The 17,336-nt window shown below is 39.4% G+C and overlaps 1 protein-coding gene across 13 annotated transcripts in view; it reads right to left on the bottom strand.

Moving 5' to 3' along the window:
* GNG2 (G protein subunit gamma 2) overlaps nt 1–17,336 on the bottom strand; it is a 192,726-nt gene that overhangs the window by 104,905 nt on the left and 70,485 nt on the right. For 9 of the 13 annotated variants that reach the window (XR_015134763.1, XM_086321522.1, XM_086321521.1 and 6 more), the window contains one exon: nt 4,451–4,491. The exons of 2 other annotated variants lie outside the window; for them this stretch is intronic. Coding sequence is in view for 2 of the 11 variants with exons in the window: in XM_086321518.1 (XP_086177644.1) it covers nt 4,451–4,491 (41 nt within the window). In the remaining 9 variants the exon portion in view is untranslated. Of the gene's footprint in view, nt 1–4,450; nt 4,492–10,391; nt 10,498–15,437; nt 15,590–17,336 lie in introns of those variants that run through there. 2 more of the 13 variants (XM_086321523.1, XM_086321527.1) reach the window with 2 other exon arrangements.

Genomic DNA, 17,336 nt, shown 5'->3' on the forward strand with positions numbered 1-17,336 from the left:
CCTGTCTAGAAGAGGATAGACAGGGGACTCGTTACAAAATTAGCTACTACAAAAATTTCCATCAAAAATTTCTGGCTATATCCTACTGCAGAGATGGTTTTAAAAAATAATCCAGTGATCCATTTCATTCACTAGGCAAGCAATGGTTTTATGCTTTGTGGGGATGACCTACCTAATGTATGGAAATTAAACCACACTTAGAAATTAGCTAGAATAAATACCACTACAGTAAAGTTCTAGAGGAGAGTGAAAAAGTTGGCTTAAAACTCAACATTCAGAAAACTAAGATCATGGCATCTGGTCCCATCACTTCATGGGAAATAAATGGGGAAACAGTGGAAACAGTGTCAGACTTTATTTTTGGGGGCTCTAAAATCACTGCAGATGGTGACTGCAGCCATGAAATTAAAGGATGCTTACTCCTTGGAAGGAAGGTTATGACAAACCTAGATAGCATATTCAAAAGCAGAAATATTACTTTGCCAACAAAGGTCCAGCTAGTCAAGGCTATGGTTTTTCCAGTGGTCACGTATGGATGTGAGAGTTGGACTGTGAAGAAAGCTCAGCGCTGAAGAATTGATGCTTTTGAACTATGGTTTTGGAGAAGACTCTTGAGAGCCCCTTGGGCTGCAAGGAGGTCCAACCAGTCCATCCTAAAGGAGATCAGTCCTGGGATTTCTTTGGAAGGAATGATGCTAAAGCTGAAACTCCAATACTTTGGCCACCTCATGCAAAGAGTTGACTCATTGGAAAAGACTCTGATGCTGGGAGGGATTGGGGGCAGGAGGAAGAGGGGACGACAGAGGATGAGATGGCTGGATGGCATCACCGACTCGATGGACGTGAGTTTGAGTGAACTCCAGGAGTTGGTGATGGACAGGGAAGCCTGGCATGCTGCGATTCATGGGGTCGCAAAGAGTCGGACACCACTGAGTGACTGAACTGAACTGAAAATTCTAGAATATTGTTATTTTTCCTCCAATTTCCACAGATTAGAGCCTAATAAATATAGCATAATGTGACAGGCAGACATAACAGCATAAAATAAAAATCTCACATTTCTTTGGTGCTATTCAAAGACCTTGGAACTCGCACACTTTAGGCAAACTCTCCAGAGCTGGAGAAACGCCAAAAGCAGCACAGTCCTCAGAGGCCACACCCACAACACCAGAAAGTCTGGCCAAGGGAGGAGCCACTGGACTTCAACCTGTCCACTTGATCCAACGCCAAATACTCCAAGAAAACTAAAAGCCTTTAGTGCCTGTATCCACAAAACAGGATTTGCAGAGTCAAGACAAGAACTCATTTAATCAACTCGGGAACCCTAAACCTTCTCAACCCTATACAATGAAATGTAAGATAATTTGATCTCTGTTACCTGAAGCATTTCTACCTTTCTGAACAGTTCATCCTTTTTACTCTGTAGTAGGCAGAATAATGGGCTTCCCCCAGTGGCTCAGCAGTAAAAAATCTGCCTGCAATGCAGGAGACACAGGAGATGCGGGTTCAATCCCTGGATCTGGAAGATTCCCTGGAGGAAACCATGGCAACCTATTCCAGTATTCTTGCCTGGAGAATCCCATGAACAGAGGAGCCCAGTGGGCTACAGTCCATGGGCTAACAAAGAGTCAGACACAACTGAGCATGCATGCAGGCAGAATAATAGCCCTCAAATAGGTCCATGCCCTAATTCCTGGAACCTGTGAATATACAACCTTACATGGACAGAGGGACTTTGAAGATACGATTAAATTAAGGACCATGGGATGGGGAGAGTATCTTGAATTACCTAGATATGCCAAATCTTATTACATGGGTCCTTAAAGTCAAAGAACACTTCCTGGCTCAGTTCAGAAAAAGGAATTTGGGTGAAAGACACATGGAGATGCAAGGCTGTTGGCTTTGAAAATGGAGGAAGGGGACTCTAGAATTCTCTCCAGGATTCTTTCTCTCCTTTCCACGAGAAAGGAACACAGTTCTTTAGACCAGTGAGATCTCTATAGAACCTAGTCTGCAGAACTGTAAGATAATATACTTGTACTATTTTAATCCACAAAGTTTGTGATAACTTGTTATAGAAGCAAACAAGAAATGAATACATCTTCATCACTGCTGTTCAATTTGCATAACACTTTAGCAGTATTTTGTTTTAAGTCTCAATATTTGACCATTTCTTACCTACTGCTTAATTTGCATCTCTATACAGACATAAAAATTAGATTTGGTACTAGAACAAATATGCTCAAAATCCCTCCAACAATGCAAAACAATATTTTTTTTAAATGTCTGTTTAGTTTCTTTCTTTAGTTTGTTAGCAGAGATCAGTTATATAAGGAGTTTCTTTGCATAACTGAAACCAGTAATTATGTATGAAGCAAAAGTGCTTGTACAGAAGAGTGAAAAAGACAAATAACTTCTTTAAAGGTGTGTAAAGACACAACAGGCCTCAATGTGTCCTTAGGGCACTCTGGACACCAGACTGCTGGAAGGTGCCGCTGGCCTTTTGTGAGCCAAGGGCAGGATACCAAGGAATACAATGAAGAATTGCCCCATTCAACACACAGCAACTCCCATTGAGAAATACGCTTGAATTAATTTGAAACATTAAAGTACATTCATTAGTATGAAAGAAATCAACAGCAAATCAGATAAGAGAACATGAAGTACTTGTTTTAAAAGTCTTCATTATTAATAGTATTTGGTAGAAAGTAGGGATGGCTCAGCCCTCACCTGAAAGACATTAAACACTTCAAACAAAATCTCATTATGGGGTAGCAAAAGCTATGCATGGTCTTAAAAGCACAAAACACATGTAGAGCTTCCTTCTAATAATCTCTAGACCAGAAATTCTCAATCCTGACTATACATTATAATCACCTGGGAGCTCTTAAAAACTGCAGATATTCAGACCCTTACCCCGAGGGATTCTGATTCAACTGGTCAGTACTTTCAAACACATCCCTGAAGATTCCGATGTGCACCCAGGACTGAGAACCACTGTTCTGTACCATCCACGAGCAGTCTACTGGACACACCCATCTGGATGTGGCCACTCCACAGATTTGAATCTGTTCCTCTCTTCCTGTATCTGTAGCCCAGTTATCACCACCACTGAATCTTCCAAAAGAGAAACCTGGCAGTTTTTCTAGATGTCCTCTGTTCCTTCATCTCTATTCAGCAATTCTTACATATCCAGCCCATCATTCCCAACCCAAGATATATACTGGTCTCCCTTGCATGAGGCTTCTCTCTACTTCTTCTCCTAAGAAGATTCTGACACTAGTAAATACTAAATATTGGCTGAATGAGTAAATGGATGAATGGCCACCTTCAGTAAACTAAGGTTAAAAGTAGGTTTTATTTTTTATTTGTATTTTGCTGTAGCCAGTAATAGTTATGTAAATAAACAATCAAAAATCCAACAGCCATATTTAAGCCATTGCCATATGACCCAATGGGGAAAGAAGAGAAGTAGGTAGGGTACAAAGAAGCAATACTGGTCATGAGTCAATAACTATGAAAACTGAGTGACAGGGATATGGAGGTTCATATGCTATCCTCTCTATTTGGGTATATGCTTGAATTTATCATAAGGAAGTTAAATTTTAAAATAGGGGGGAAAGTCCACATCAGGACGAAAGGTGGAACTATGTCTTGGTTGGAGAGGGCAAATACATTATCACCTGCCTCAGCAATATGGTGACCTTAGGGCTTCCCTTGTGGCTCAGCTGGTAAAGAATCTGCCTGCCAAGCGGAAGACCTGGGTTCAGTCTCTGGGTTGGGAAGATCCCCTGGAGAAAGGAAAGGCTACCCACTCCAGTACTCTGGCCTCGAGAATTCCATGGATGTATCCATGGTGTTGCAAAGAGACGGACACAACCGAGTAACTTTCACTCTTTTCAAGTCTATAGCTAGATTCACATGACTTTCGTCAGCTTCAAAAGCCAAGTCAGTTTCTTCAAGAAGAAACCCCACCAGTATTAAACAGACCTTTTATTGTTACTGTTGTTGCTGCTGGAAAAGCCCTTATAACATCAAAACCAGTTAAGAACAGGGTTTTCCCTACCGTTCTCCAGTCTAATTTACTCTGACATCTGTCTTTCATTATCCTCAATGGGTGACACCAGTTAATCATGTTGGTGCCATAGGGATACATTTTGTTAAGGCAGTCATCTCAAAGGGTCTCCGAATTCAGGTTTGGGCAAAGGGGGGAGGAGGGCAGGGGGAGTTCTGGTGAGAAATCTGATCTTTAATAACCATTAAGGAGAGTCTTTTCTTTCCCTTTTAAATCCCCTTCAACAATCAACATTGCTAAAGACTATAAATGTTTCTTCTTGATCAACATTTCATGTTAAATGCTTTCACCTATAGGCTTACTTAAGATGTTTTTTTCCTTTTAAAGTTCTTGTTAGATTTAAGATCCTAGAAGAAAATATTTCAGAATTCTTACCTCTTCAATTCCCAAAGCCTGAGGCTCACTGGCAGATCTGGCTGTTGAGAAAACATAGAGGAAAGTGTTTTATTAAAAACAGGAGAGACAACATGATACATTAAAGCTGAACAAGCAAATAAATGTTTCTGTAAATAGGGTTTGGTGGTGATGGCTAAATAGTAATGAAGGGCAGGGGGGTTCACAGGTTTACATTTCTGAGCCAAGAAACATTTTGTTAACTCCTTTTCTTTGAAGAAACAGATTTGTGAAAATATGAGTCCCTTTCTTTGTGAACATCCCCAGCCTACAAGAAAACACGAAAGTCAGCCTGGAGAACCTAGGGAAAGCAGAGTTCTTGGTGAGAGGCTGTGTACAGGTGAGATGAAACAAACTTTGCTCCTGACCTAACTGGATTAGCTCCCAGCAGGACCAAAGTGCAGATATGCTCTTTTGTCAGGTATTAGGGACAGAGGTGGGGCTCCATTTGTGTGCATCTAGCCCTTTAAGAGGGTAGACTGAATAAGTTTATGGTTAAAAAACGTCTTTAGCATCCGAAGCAAAAGGCTATCTGGAAGTAGAAACACGGACTTCCCTAGTGGTCCAGTGATTAAGAATTTGCCTTCTAACACAGGGAACGCCAGTATGATCCCTGGTCCAGGAAGATCCCACATGCTGCATAGCAATTAAGCCTGTGAGCCACAACTATTGAGCCTGTGCTCTGGGGACCCGGAACCACACTACTGAGCCCGCATGCCTAGAGCCTGTGCTCCGCATCAAGAGAAGCCACCGTGGTGAGAAGCCCACTCAGGGCAACTAGAGAAAGCCCATGCACAGCAATGAAGACCCAGCACAGCCAAAATAATAATAAATAAAGAGGTAGAAATACCTATACCCCTAGCCACTAATGACCTTTGAAGATGTTCAGCAGCGTTGGCCTAATTTTGCCAAGTGCGAGTGTGGTTCATATCAGAGAAAGTTCCCATGTAGAGGAGCTTCTTTACTTCTGAAAAGATATCGAGCAGTCAGCTCAAAGGGAACTACCTAAGCCTTAAGGAATGCTCTATCATTCCTATTTTGTTATGTCTCAGAATTAAGAGGTATTTGGCATCTAGAGTATTATGACTGAGGGTGGAAATCACTTTCACATTGGGTCCTAAGACCAAATGAACATCAGTGTCTCTACAGATTGCCCACTGTTTGAGACTGACATGTGTGCTAAAATCTCAGCTCAAGTGCTCATGTTCCCAGATGACTATAAGGGACCATATGTTTTTAAATGAGCCAATGTTATTAGAAAACTATTATTTCATGATTAATGACACCAAAGGAAACAAAAACAAGCCAAGGGCAAAAAACAACCTATTTCCAGAGAATAAACCCTAGGGACAACAATGATTAGTGGGACTTGCAAAATTAGCCTTGAAGGGAGTTCTTCGTGTAGCACTCTCATAAGCTATTGTGAAGTGAAAGTCACTCAGTCGAGTCCGACTCTTTGTGACCCCATGGACTATACAGTCCATGGAATTCTCTAGGCCAGAATACTGGCGTGGGTAGCCTTTCCCCCTCCAGGGGATCTTCCCGCATTGCAGGCAGATTCTTTACCAGTTGAGCCACAAGGGCCCATTGTGCCAGATTCTTTACCAGCTAGCCACAAGGGAAACCTACACACTACTGGGGGAGCATAAACTGGCACAATCTCTCTGGAAAGTAGTTGGGCACTATATCAAGATCTCAAATATGTTCTCAGCCATTGTCTTAGTGAGGTCACTCCTTAATGTGATCCCCCAAATGCTAAATATACACAATTATTACCAAGGTGTTAGAAGTAGCCTAAATATTAATAATACAAGCTATTAAGTAAAACAAAAAAACTACACACAATGGAACTTGGAAAGGATAAATACAAAAGATTTAAATGCTGAGGAAAATACACACGAAATAAACTTATGTGAAAAGAATACAAAATTATATATATAGTATGAACTCAGTTAATTTTCTAATATTTATATTATATATACATTTTCTAATATTTTCTTTAATATTTTTCATATATAATAGTCTCCTAGTATAACATATATAATATTTCCTAGTAAATATTATACATAATATCTTTCTGATACATATTTTTCTAGAAAAAGATTGGAAGGATCACATCAAAATGTTAACAGTGTATTGTCCTCCTTTATGCCCAGAAAATGTAAATACTAGAAGTTGCTAGATATGATTCAATATCTGCTTTCCTCCAATCTAAGCTAGACACATTTAAGACAACAGTAAGTGCTTTTCCCACCTTCCCTTGTGGCTAGGTATGTGGTCACGTGACAAAGTTCAAGGGGAAGGCTGCAAAAGTGATCCATGCAACTTCTGGGTCTTGCCCTCCCCTTTCCAACTTCCTTCCTTCCTACTGGTTACAGTGAGGTTTTTATGGCAAGAAGCCACGTTGGACCACAAAGCAAGGAAAACATGGTATGAATGATGTAACAGTATGACAGAAGGAGCCTGGGTCCCTGGGAGATCTTGTCAAGGAGAGTTACCTTACCAGCCCTGGGCCACACACTTGTGGACTGTTATGTGAAAGACAAATAGCTTCTAACTTTTGTCAGTCACTGTGAAATCAGGTCTCTGTCACATGTAGTTCAACCAACAACTTGATTAATGGAAAGGGTCAGTCTTAGGTTATTTTTTACACTTTAAGTATTTTCGGAATTTTCAGTGAATTCCTTTCATCATCCGAAAAAAAGTTTAAGCATTGTTTACTAATCTTAAAAAAAAATTAAGACAGCCTAGAATGAAGTTTGGATAACACGTGCCTTCTTCCTATATATGAAAAGACAAATGAAATCTACAGTTTTGAGAAATAGTTATTACACCATATGCCAGGGAAAAATCATATACAAACTCCCTGCATTTGTGTCACCCTAACTGTATCAGAATAATGCACTAAGGATCCTTTAAATCTGTAATAATATTATGCCAGTGGCATTTGGCACCTTTTAGAGGCTCATTAAAGCCCTGTACATCTGCACACCAGACACTTCCCTGGTAGACCTTAGAGACTTACATGTAATTATATAGCAGATAAGGGACCTATTTCCCCCATCTTCCCAAGAGTATGCCAAATGGTCCTTTTCTCCCCTGTGAATCATAACACCTAACACTAGTATGATTAACTTATATTCAATAACAAAGGGAGGATTCCAGAGTTTCTTCACTTCCCTCTCAGGATGACTGAGCCAGCATGTTCTCAAGAAACCCTTAAACTCTCTCTTGCAATAGTCAAATTGAAGCTGATAACAAAGCTCTGAATTCTCAGTTTCTCTCCCCCTCTTCCCTTTACAGGAACATAAGCAACCCAACTCCACAGGCCTGATAACCATGGTAACAACATGCGCTGTGATTATGAGTGTGTTTGTTTTTTAAAATGACTCACAGATTGTTCCTCTAGAAGCCCCAGACAAACAGGTTTCTGGCTGGTTTATAAAATCTATCCAAAGTTTCTTACAAATTTCTTGCTCTTTGTAGCACAACTGGTGTGATAGAGAGAGAGTCATCAAATCAATACGTCCTTTTCTTTAAGGATGAAAAGAAATCCCTCTTGGTTCCTTAAACACTCCAAGATTAATCAATTTAAAATTCAGGTTAATAATGAAATTAATTTGAGTTTGTACACTGGAGATAATGAATCTGTTCCTAATTTAAATAATTAAGGTATTTCATAATGCAGTTTTAGAGATCCAAATGTAATAATCAGATGAAAAAATCAGTAGTAAAAAATATCAAATAAAATAGCTTACATCTGTGTGTACATGTAAAATGCTTTAAAAGAATAAATGTCTTTTTTTTATTATAATGAATTTTCTTTTCCTTAACACTGTATAATCATAACAATGTAACTTGATTCTAGGGTAAATGTAAGTAAATCTTAGTACTGAGACGTTTTTAAACCAAGGTCTAAAATAAAGGTTCATTTTTAAAAAGCGAATATGAGAGAGTCCAACATTTGGAAGAACTGTAGACTACTTCCATTTATCAATACATGTTATTTAAGACCCTCTATGTACTCAGCACCATTGTTTATAACTGAACATTGCAATAGAGCTTAGGGAAGACTATTTTCCTACTGGAGACAAAGGCCACAGGCATGGTTTAGTCCCTTATCTTCTCTCAGAAGATCCTCTGTGTCACAAAGCACCATTTTGGATGAACTTTAAGTCAGAGGAACCATGACCCAGTGATCACATTGGGTCTAGAACTCACAGTCCTGACTTGGGCATCACAGGTGACTCTCTTCAAAGAAAAACAGATGTTGGCAAGATGTTGGTATACTGATTTTCCTCTGTTTGAAATGGAAATAAACCCTATTTTAAGAGAGATTTAAATAAATTTTATATACATCTATTTAAATTAAAATGTGAAGTATCCTAAGGCTTACTTATGGTATAATTTACCACACACACACACACACACAATAGTTATTAAAAATTAATTTCTCCAAAGTGCTACATATTTTATGTACTGTTACCAATAATATTTTTTTCTCCAGATTTTGAAGGGATAACCAGACTGTACTGGTTAGGATAGGTTAGGTTATACTGTCATAACTAACAACCCCCAAATCCTTTAAGAAAGAAAAACTCATTTCTCCTCTCTCTACACGTCCATGGTAGGTCAGTGGAGAGACCATTTCTGTTGTCTTTATTCTAAGAACCAGGCTGAAGGGCTCAGCCACTGTTTTTGTGCTTCTACCACTGTCAATTGCCAAGGAATGTACTCACATCCTGGCTCTTCTAAGCTTTTTCCTAGAGGTGACAAACATCACTTCTGCTCACGTTTCACTGGCCAGTGCAAGACACATGGCTACGTCGAACTAAAGTAGACAGAGATGTGTGTCTGTCATAAATTGGGAAGGAAAACTGGAAATATTTATGAGTAAGCACATGCATTGGTGAACAAATAACGCAAGCTTGAGACTATCACTTAAAGTCAAAACACTAACATCTGACTATGCCAGGGAAGAAGGCTTCCTTGCACCTGTGGCTCTTACTGGATCATAATTGTTTCTGCTAAAACCTGTCAAGAACCCCAAAGCTAGAATAAAAGATACTCGCCTCCATCTTCATGGTAACAATAATAATAAAATAATAGTTTTATTACTGTGGTAACAGTAATAAAAATAACAATAATAATAGCTACAATTCTGAATAGTTAATTACTATTTGTCAGGCACTATGTTAAATAAATGTTTTACCCACTATGTAATCTTCTCCTGACAATTTTGTAAAGTAGTTATTGTCATTTTATCCCAGTTTATAGATGAGGAAACAGAGGCACAAATAGTATAAGGAACTTGTCCAAGATATTCTGATTCCAAACCAATATTCTTTAACTATTATGATCTCCTGTGAATTAAGCCTTAGAATATTATTTTCTACACTATGGTATTTTGGGATTATTTTAAAACATAATAAAAAATCTTTTTTTCTTTTTTTTTTTTTTTTGCTTAGAAATTTTCACTTTTATTTTTTTACTCAAATTTTTTACACAATTTTTCAAATTTTTGTTAGCTTAATTAAAAGAAAATCTTGGGACTGCTCGATAATCAAGTTTCTGCCCCCAAAGGAAAAAATCATAATAAAACTATTAGTGAAATTAATGCTTATATACAGTAATGGTCTCTGAACACAACCACAATTCATGAAGTTTAAAAAATCTCAAAAGATCAGTTCAATTCTCCATCAAAGACTCTAAAATGACAGTTAATTTATTTTTCGTGTTTAAATTTTTTCACAATTTTTCTCATATGGCTCTGGGCAGATCAGATAAATACCCTTCTTAAACACAGCTCTGTTGGCAAAGCCTAGAAATCAACATTTACTTTCCTGTTTAAAAATGCAAATAGAAGAGCAGGAAGCACTCAATCATTTATTACAGAGAAGATATTCCCACCATTGACACTAACCTGTTACAATGATAACGAACAGAAAAACACCTACAGGCAAGCCGTCAAAACACTGTGATAGCAGCTCCACTGCAATTTCTCTTTTCACTGTTGTCGTCTTACAAACCCAGCCTCTGAAATGAAATCTCATGTGGGAAGTGAAGAAACCATGAAGAAAACGCAGTAATAATCGAACTGCATGTTGACTCTGGAGTTGGAAAGTGAAAACCCACTTTCAAAATAACTCATAATTAGAAATGTCAGAGATTATTCTTTCTCCCCTTACACACGCCATCATCAACAAAATGCATGGCTCTCTAGAGAAAATACGGTTTTCATTTAAGTCTGAAAGACAACATACACAGAACCCTTGGCCTCTCTTGGTCATTTCTTGGTCCAGGGTGGATTTTCTTTAGATCAAATTCATTATAATGACCAGTCAGCAGCACTCAATTTAATTATATATATATATATATATATATATATAAAATTACAATGCAGAAATGCAGGACTGGTTGTCTAAACTAAATGCCATTCTTAATGCTTACCAGGACCTGTTGTAATTTCTTCTGGAATCATTTGTTTCGAAGGTGATTTTTTGCTTAGTCTCACAGCAGCCATTTTGTATTTTCTTTCAGGACTCTTTCTCTAATCTACCTAGATCATCACTATCAACAAAAACAAGTTTTTCATTTGTGTATACGTGTGTATGTGTTTGTTTTTCTGAAAAGAGAATGCATGGAAACACGGTTCAACTCAAAGTTGTGTGATCTTGATAATTTTAACCTTTTTGAGCCTTGATATCTTCATGTACAGGATGGAATTAATATAGCGGCAGACTCTGTTGACTGCCCACTCGATAATCATTCACCCTTCATCCTTGTTAACTGAGTCAGATCTTTTGTCTGGGGTCTGGTGACCATGCTCTTCAGAAAGGCAGGGCTGTGCCATGGCCTCACAAGAAAACAAATGAGCCAATTTCAGCAGTTCTGTTGGCCTTGCTACTAATAGGGAAGGCACAGTGAATTGTGAAGGTGAATTCTGCTGTGGGCAGCTTTTCTGTAACATTAAGAAGAGGTATATGGGCAGTTCACTGTGCCTCTAGTGAAACTGAAATCAGCCTATAACTCTGAAATTGTAGTGAGAGCCATCTCAGCACAGTGAAGGGAGCTGGCCTCAGAAGACAAACCAACCTGCTCAGGATGTCAGAATAGGAGGAGAGAAAGATTTAAGGTTGCTAGGAACACTGTCCAGCTAGAATTAACACCAGAGTCACCCTCCTTTCAGGAGGTCCTCAATAAATGTCCTATTGTTCACACTGTTTTGGTAGGGTATTCTTTCACCAGCATCCAAAAGTATCCTGATTGAAAAATATTGTTCTCATCTCACAGGATTACTTTAAAAGCTAATGGAGACATAGAAAACAAATTTATGGTTACCAAAGGGGAAAGGAGGCAGGGGAGGGATAAATTAGGAGTTTGGGATTAACAGATCTATGCTACTGTATAAAAATAAACAAGGTCCTACTGTATAGCACAGGGAACTATAATAAACCATAATGAAAAAGAATATGAAATATATATATGTATATCTTAACCACTTTGCTATACACCAGAAACTAACACAAGATTGTAAATCAACTATACTTCAACTTAAAGAAAAAGCTAATAGAAAACAGTAACATATATAAAGTCTCCAGCACACAGAAGCTCAAACAGAATGCTCAGCAAATGCTAGTTCTCGACTTGATTCTTGAAACACACTGATCTTCACTCATCCGGACATGAGTAGTAGTCTTCCTGACTACTAAATCACTTTGGTCTAAATACAATCTCACCCACATATGCTCAACAGAGAAGCCAAGTGTTCTGCATTTGTAGTCCACCTAGTTCAACTGGAAAGCTGCTTTCGGCAGAGGAAAGAGATTCTATAGATTCTTGCACAGGTGTGTGTGAAAAGGGCCACGCTTCAGCTGGAAGTCCACCTCACCCTTATTTCAGAAAGATACCTGTACTCCCTGCTTGGGAACTCTCTCCCCAAAGCTGCTTACGTGGCTTACTCTTCACCATAATACAGGTCTCATTCAAATGTCATCTCAGAGAGGCCTTCAGGGATTACCCAACAAAAGTAAAACCGCCATGACTACACCATCATGCGCACAATCTCTATCATTTAGTCTACTTCTGTTTTAATCCACCTCAGCACTTATCACTGCCTGGTATTTTCTTGTATTGTAATTTGTTTTTGTCAGTGGAGTCCAATCCTGGCTGATTCTGATTTAATTAGTCTGGGTTGAGGTTGGGCCACAGGTATTTTTTTTCAAAGTACCTCTCAGTGATTTCTAATGTGCAGCCAGATCTGAAAATCGCTGATTTACATGTTTCCTGGGTTTCTCCCGACACTACAGTGTAAATTCCAAGAAAACAAAGAACTGGCTTGTTTTGTTCATCCAAGTATCCTTGGCCCTCAAAGGACACAAGGCACACTGCAAACATTCAGTTAAGACTTGTGGACAGACTGACTAACTATATTGTAATTTCATCAGTATTTGTCTGTTTCCCCAGTAGTTTATGAGCTCCTAGAATATCTAGCCCTCTCTGCATCAAAAAGTAAGTGACCCATGAAAGTTCATTAAACAAATGATAAACTGCATTTGTGAACCCAAAGGCTTTCACTAAAAAAAAGAGGCAAAAACCTCACCAAATCCACAAATACATATGAGCTGATGAATGTGTTAATTAACTGGGAGGAATACTCTTACAGTATATATGTATATCCAATCACCATGATGAACACTTTAAATATCTTATAATTTTCTTTGACACTTCATTAAAACTGAAATTAAAACCAAACAAAAACCCAAGCTATATTCATGTGCTGTAAGGAAGACAAAGATGAAACTGGGCGTGGCTGCTATCCTCAAAGAGCTTGCTAAAGAAAAAAGAAAAATAGACTGCCATTGCCATTATATACACTAGAATGCACTAATTGCTGAGAGAAAAGAACAAAAGACTTCAGGGGAAGTAAAGGCTGCTTTTTATCGGGGAAGGAAGAAACCAAGGAAACTTCATGGAAGAAGTAGCATTTGAAATGAGTCTTACAGGATGAAAGGAATTTGGTGAGGCAGAGAAGCAAAACTATAGAGGTGAAGTGTAGAAGGAGAAGCAGGAAAGTTCTTCTAGGAGAGGCAAGAAAACAACCAATCAGCCCATCTGGAGGTCAGGAGAACCAGAACTAAGACACCAACTGTCAACATGAGAAAGAGCAAATAGTATCAAGATATGTTTCCAATGACAATGCAAAGGTCTGAGCGACTGACTGACTCCAACTTGATTGGCGAGGAAAATAATGGAATTGAGTTTTCCTAATTGAGGGACTAAGAGAATGGGGTGTCATTAATAATCATGGAATCAGGTGAAGAACTGGTTCTGAGTGGGGAAAGGCAATGGCAAACACTGATTCTGGTCTCAGTTTCAGTGGGTTGTGTGTTCTGGCAAGTTCATGAGGTGCTTGATGTGCAAATTTACAGTAAGTTAGAGGTCAGGATGCAGAATTAGATTTGGAAGTGCTCTCCACCCCTGTGACAATGACAGAGATCTTAGAAAAGGATTTGATAAAGGAAGAGGGAGAAATTAAGTGGCAGAAGAATCAAATCTTGAGAACACTCATATTTGAGGTGCAGAACTTGGAGTTAATGGCAAAGTTGGGAACCTTCAGAGAGGCATGAAGTGTGGTAGAATATACCACCCCAAAATATGTCTCTTTGGCATAAGAATTATTTTGAGCAGATTATTTTGGGAAATAGGAGAAATTATGAAAACAGACTAGATGTTACGTTTTTGTAAGGGAAATTTACATTTATAAAGGAAATCTTCATTTGTAAGACGGCCTCCCTCTCTGGTCCTAGGAAAGAAAGATAATTAACTTGATAGAGACTCTAGTCAAAGGACTAGCACCAACTTAAATATGCGTATCAACTTTTAACTCTTATTTACCTCAGTTTTCCTGGCCACCTCCCTACAACTGACCTCCTCCACTGCTCCCTCTCAATTTTGTCTTTAGCTCAAGGTGGTATTTAGGCCTGAGTTCTAAATCGCTTCTGAGAGCTACTCATTCTTCCCTGGTACCTCCCATGTATAGATGAGGTATTCAAGTTAATAAATGTCTGTTTGCTTTTCCCTTATCAACCTTTGGTTACAGGCTTCCTAGAACTGAGAAGGGTGAAGGGAAAACTATCTTTCTTCCCCTACAGGTAGGAAGAAAACAAAGTTAGCAAAGGTTACCAAAGTCAAAGGGAAGCTTTGTTGGCAACAGGTTTATTTAAATTTTATAGTGTAAACTGACTTCCCTGGTGGCTCAGACCGTAAAGCGTCTGTCTACAATGAGGGAGACCCAGGTTCGATCCCTGGGTGGGGAAGATCTCCTGGAGAAGGAAATAGCAACCCACTCCAGTATTCTTGCCTGGGAAATCCCATGGACGGAGGAGCCCTGGGGACCCCCCGACAGTTCATGGGGTTGCAAAGAGTCGGACACGACTGAGCGACTTCACTCTCACTTTATAGTGTAAACTAAGCAAGTTTCAATGATCAATGCAAAGAAATAGAGGAAAACAATAGAATGAGAAAGACTATCTCGTCAAGAAAATTACCAAGGGAACATTTCCTGCAAATATGGGTTCAATAAAGGACAGAAATGGTATGGACATAATAGAAGCAGAAGATATTAAGAAGAGGTGGCAAGAATATACAGAAGAACTATACAAAAAAGATCTTCACGACCCAGATAATCAGAATGGTGTGATCGCTCACCTAGAGCCAGACACCCTGGAATATGAAGTCAAGTGGGCCTTAGGAAGCATCACTACAAACAAAGCTAGGGGACGTGATGGAATTCCAGTTGAGTTATCTCAAATCCTGAAAATGATGCTGTGAAAGTGCTGCACTCAATATGCCAGCAAATCTGGAAAATTTAGTAGTGGCCACAGGACTGAAAAAGGTCAGTTTTCATTCCAATCCTGAAGAAAGGCAATGCCAAAGAATGCTCAAACTACCACACAATTGCACTCACTTCACATGCTGTTGGCTCAAACTGTAAAGCATCTGTCTACAATGAGGGAGACCAGGGTTCGATCCCTGGGTGGGGAAGATCTCCGGGAGAAGGAAATAGCAATCCACTCCAGTATTCTTGCCTGGAAAATCCCATGGATGGAGGATTTCTTTCTAGGAAAGAAAGATAATTAACTTGATAGAGACTCTAGTCAAAGGACCAACACCAACTTAAATACACATATCAACTTTTAACTCTTAGTCTGACACAGACCCCTAGTCTATGGGGTCGCAAAGAGTCGGACACGACTGAGCGACTTCACTTTCACCACACAATTGCACTCACTTCACACACTAGCAAAGTAATGCTCAAAATTCTCCAAGCCAGGCTTCAACCGTGAACTTCCAGATGTTCAAGCTGGATTTACAAAAGGCAGAGGAACCAGAGATCAAATTGCCAAAATTCGCTGGATCATCAAAAAAGCAAGAGAGTTCCAGAAAAACATCTACTTCTGCTTTATTGACTATGCCAAAGCCTTTGACTGTGTGGATCACAAGAAACTGTGGAAAATTCTGAAAGACATGGGAATACCAGACCACCTGACCTGCCTCTTGAGAAACCTGTATGCAGGTCAGGAAGCAACAGTTAGAAGTGGACATGGAACAACAGACTGGTTCCAAATAGGAAAAGGAGTACATCAAGGCTGCATATTGTCACCCTGCTTATTTAACTTATATGCAGAGTACATCATGAGAAACGCTGGGCTGGATGAAGCACAAGCTGGAATCAAGATTGCTGGGAGAAACATCAATAACCTCAGATATGCAGATGATACCACCCTTATGGCAGAAAGTGAAGAAGAACTAAAGAGCCTCTTGATGAAAGTGAAAGAGGAGAGTGAAAAAGTTGGCTTAAAACTCAACATTCAGAAAATTAAGATCATGGCATCCGGTCCCATCACTTCATGGGAAATAGATGGAGAAACAGTGGAAACAGTGTCAGACTTTATTTTTGGGGGCTCCAAAATCACTGCAGATGGTGACTGCAGCCTTGAATTAAAAGACACTTGCTCCTTGGAAGAAAAGTTATGACCAACCTAGACAGCGTATTAAAAGGCAGAGACATTACTTTGCCAACAAAAGTCCATCTAGTCAAGGCTATGTTTTTTTCAGTAGTCATGTGTGGATGTGAGAGTTGGACTATAAAGAAAGCTTAGCACCAAAGAATTGATGCTTTTAAACTGTGGTGTTGGAGAAGATTCTTAAGATTCCCTTGGACTGCAAGGAAACCCAACCAGTCCATCTTAAAGGAGATCAATCCTGAGTATACATTGGAAGGACTGATATTGAAGTTGAAACTCCAATACTTTGGCCACCTGAAGCGAAGAACTGACTCACTAGAAAAGACCCTGATGCTGGGAAAGATTGAAGGCAGGAGGAGAAGGGAATGACAGAGGATGAGATGCTTGGATGGCATCACTGACTCAATGGACATGAGTTTGGGTAAGCTCTGAGAGTCGGTGATGGACAGGGAAGCCTGGTGTGCTGAGTCCATAGGGTCGCAAACAGTCCGACATTACTGAGTGACTGAACTGAACTGAAACAAGTTTGCAGGCTGTGGAAAGGGTCAATAAAAGGAAGAAACCAAATATGCAGGAAGGAGATAGAATTATCATCAGAACATAGCCCCCTAGAAAGTAAAAAGAAATGAACTGACACGTTCCAAGTAAAGAGTTGACTTTGGGATTGAAAGAAAGGCTGTGCTAATACAACCTAGGAAGGGAGGAGAAGAAAAAGAAGGGAGACATGAGACATTTTGAGGTGGTAAAGAATGAGGTTGAAGAATTCCATAATACATGCTGCTGCTGCTGCAAAGTCGCTTCAGTCGTGTCCGACTCTGTGCGACCCCATAGACAGCAGC

Source organism: Bos grunniens, chromosome 10, assembly GCF_055505025.1.
Source record: "Bos grunniens cultivar Pamir isolate PY7600 chromosome 10, Bosgru_T2T1.0, whole genome shotgun sequence".
Taxonomy (NCBI): domain Eukaryota; kingdom Metazoa; phylum Chordata; class Mammalia; order Artiodactyla; family Bovidae; genus Bos; species Bos grunniens.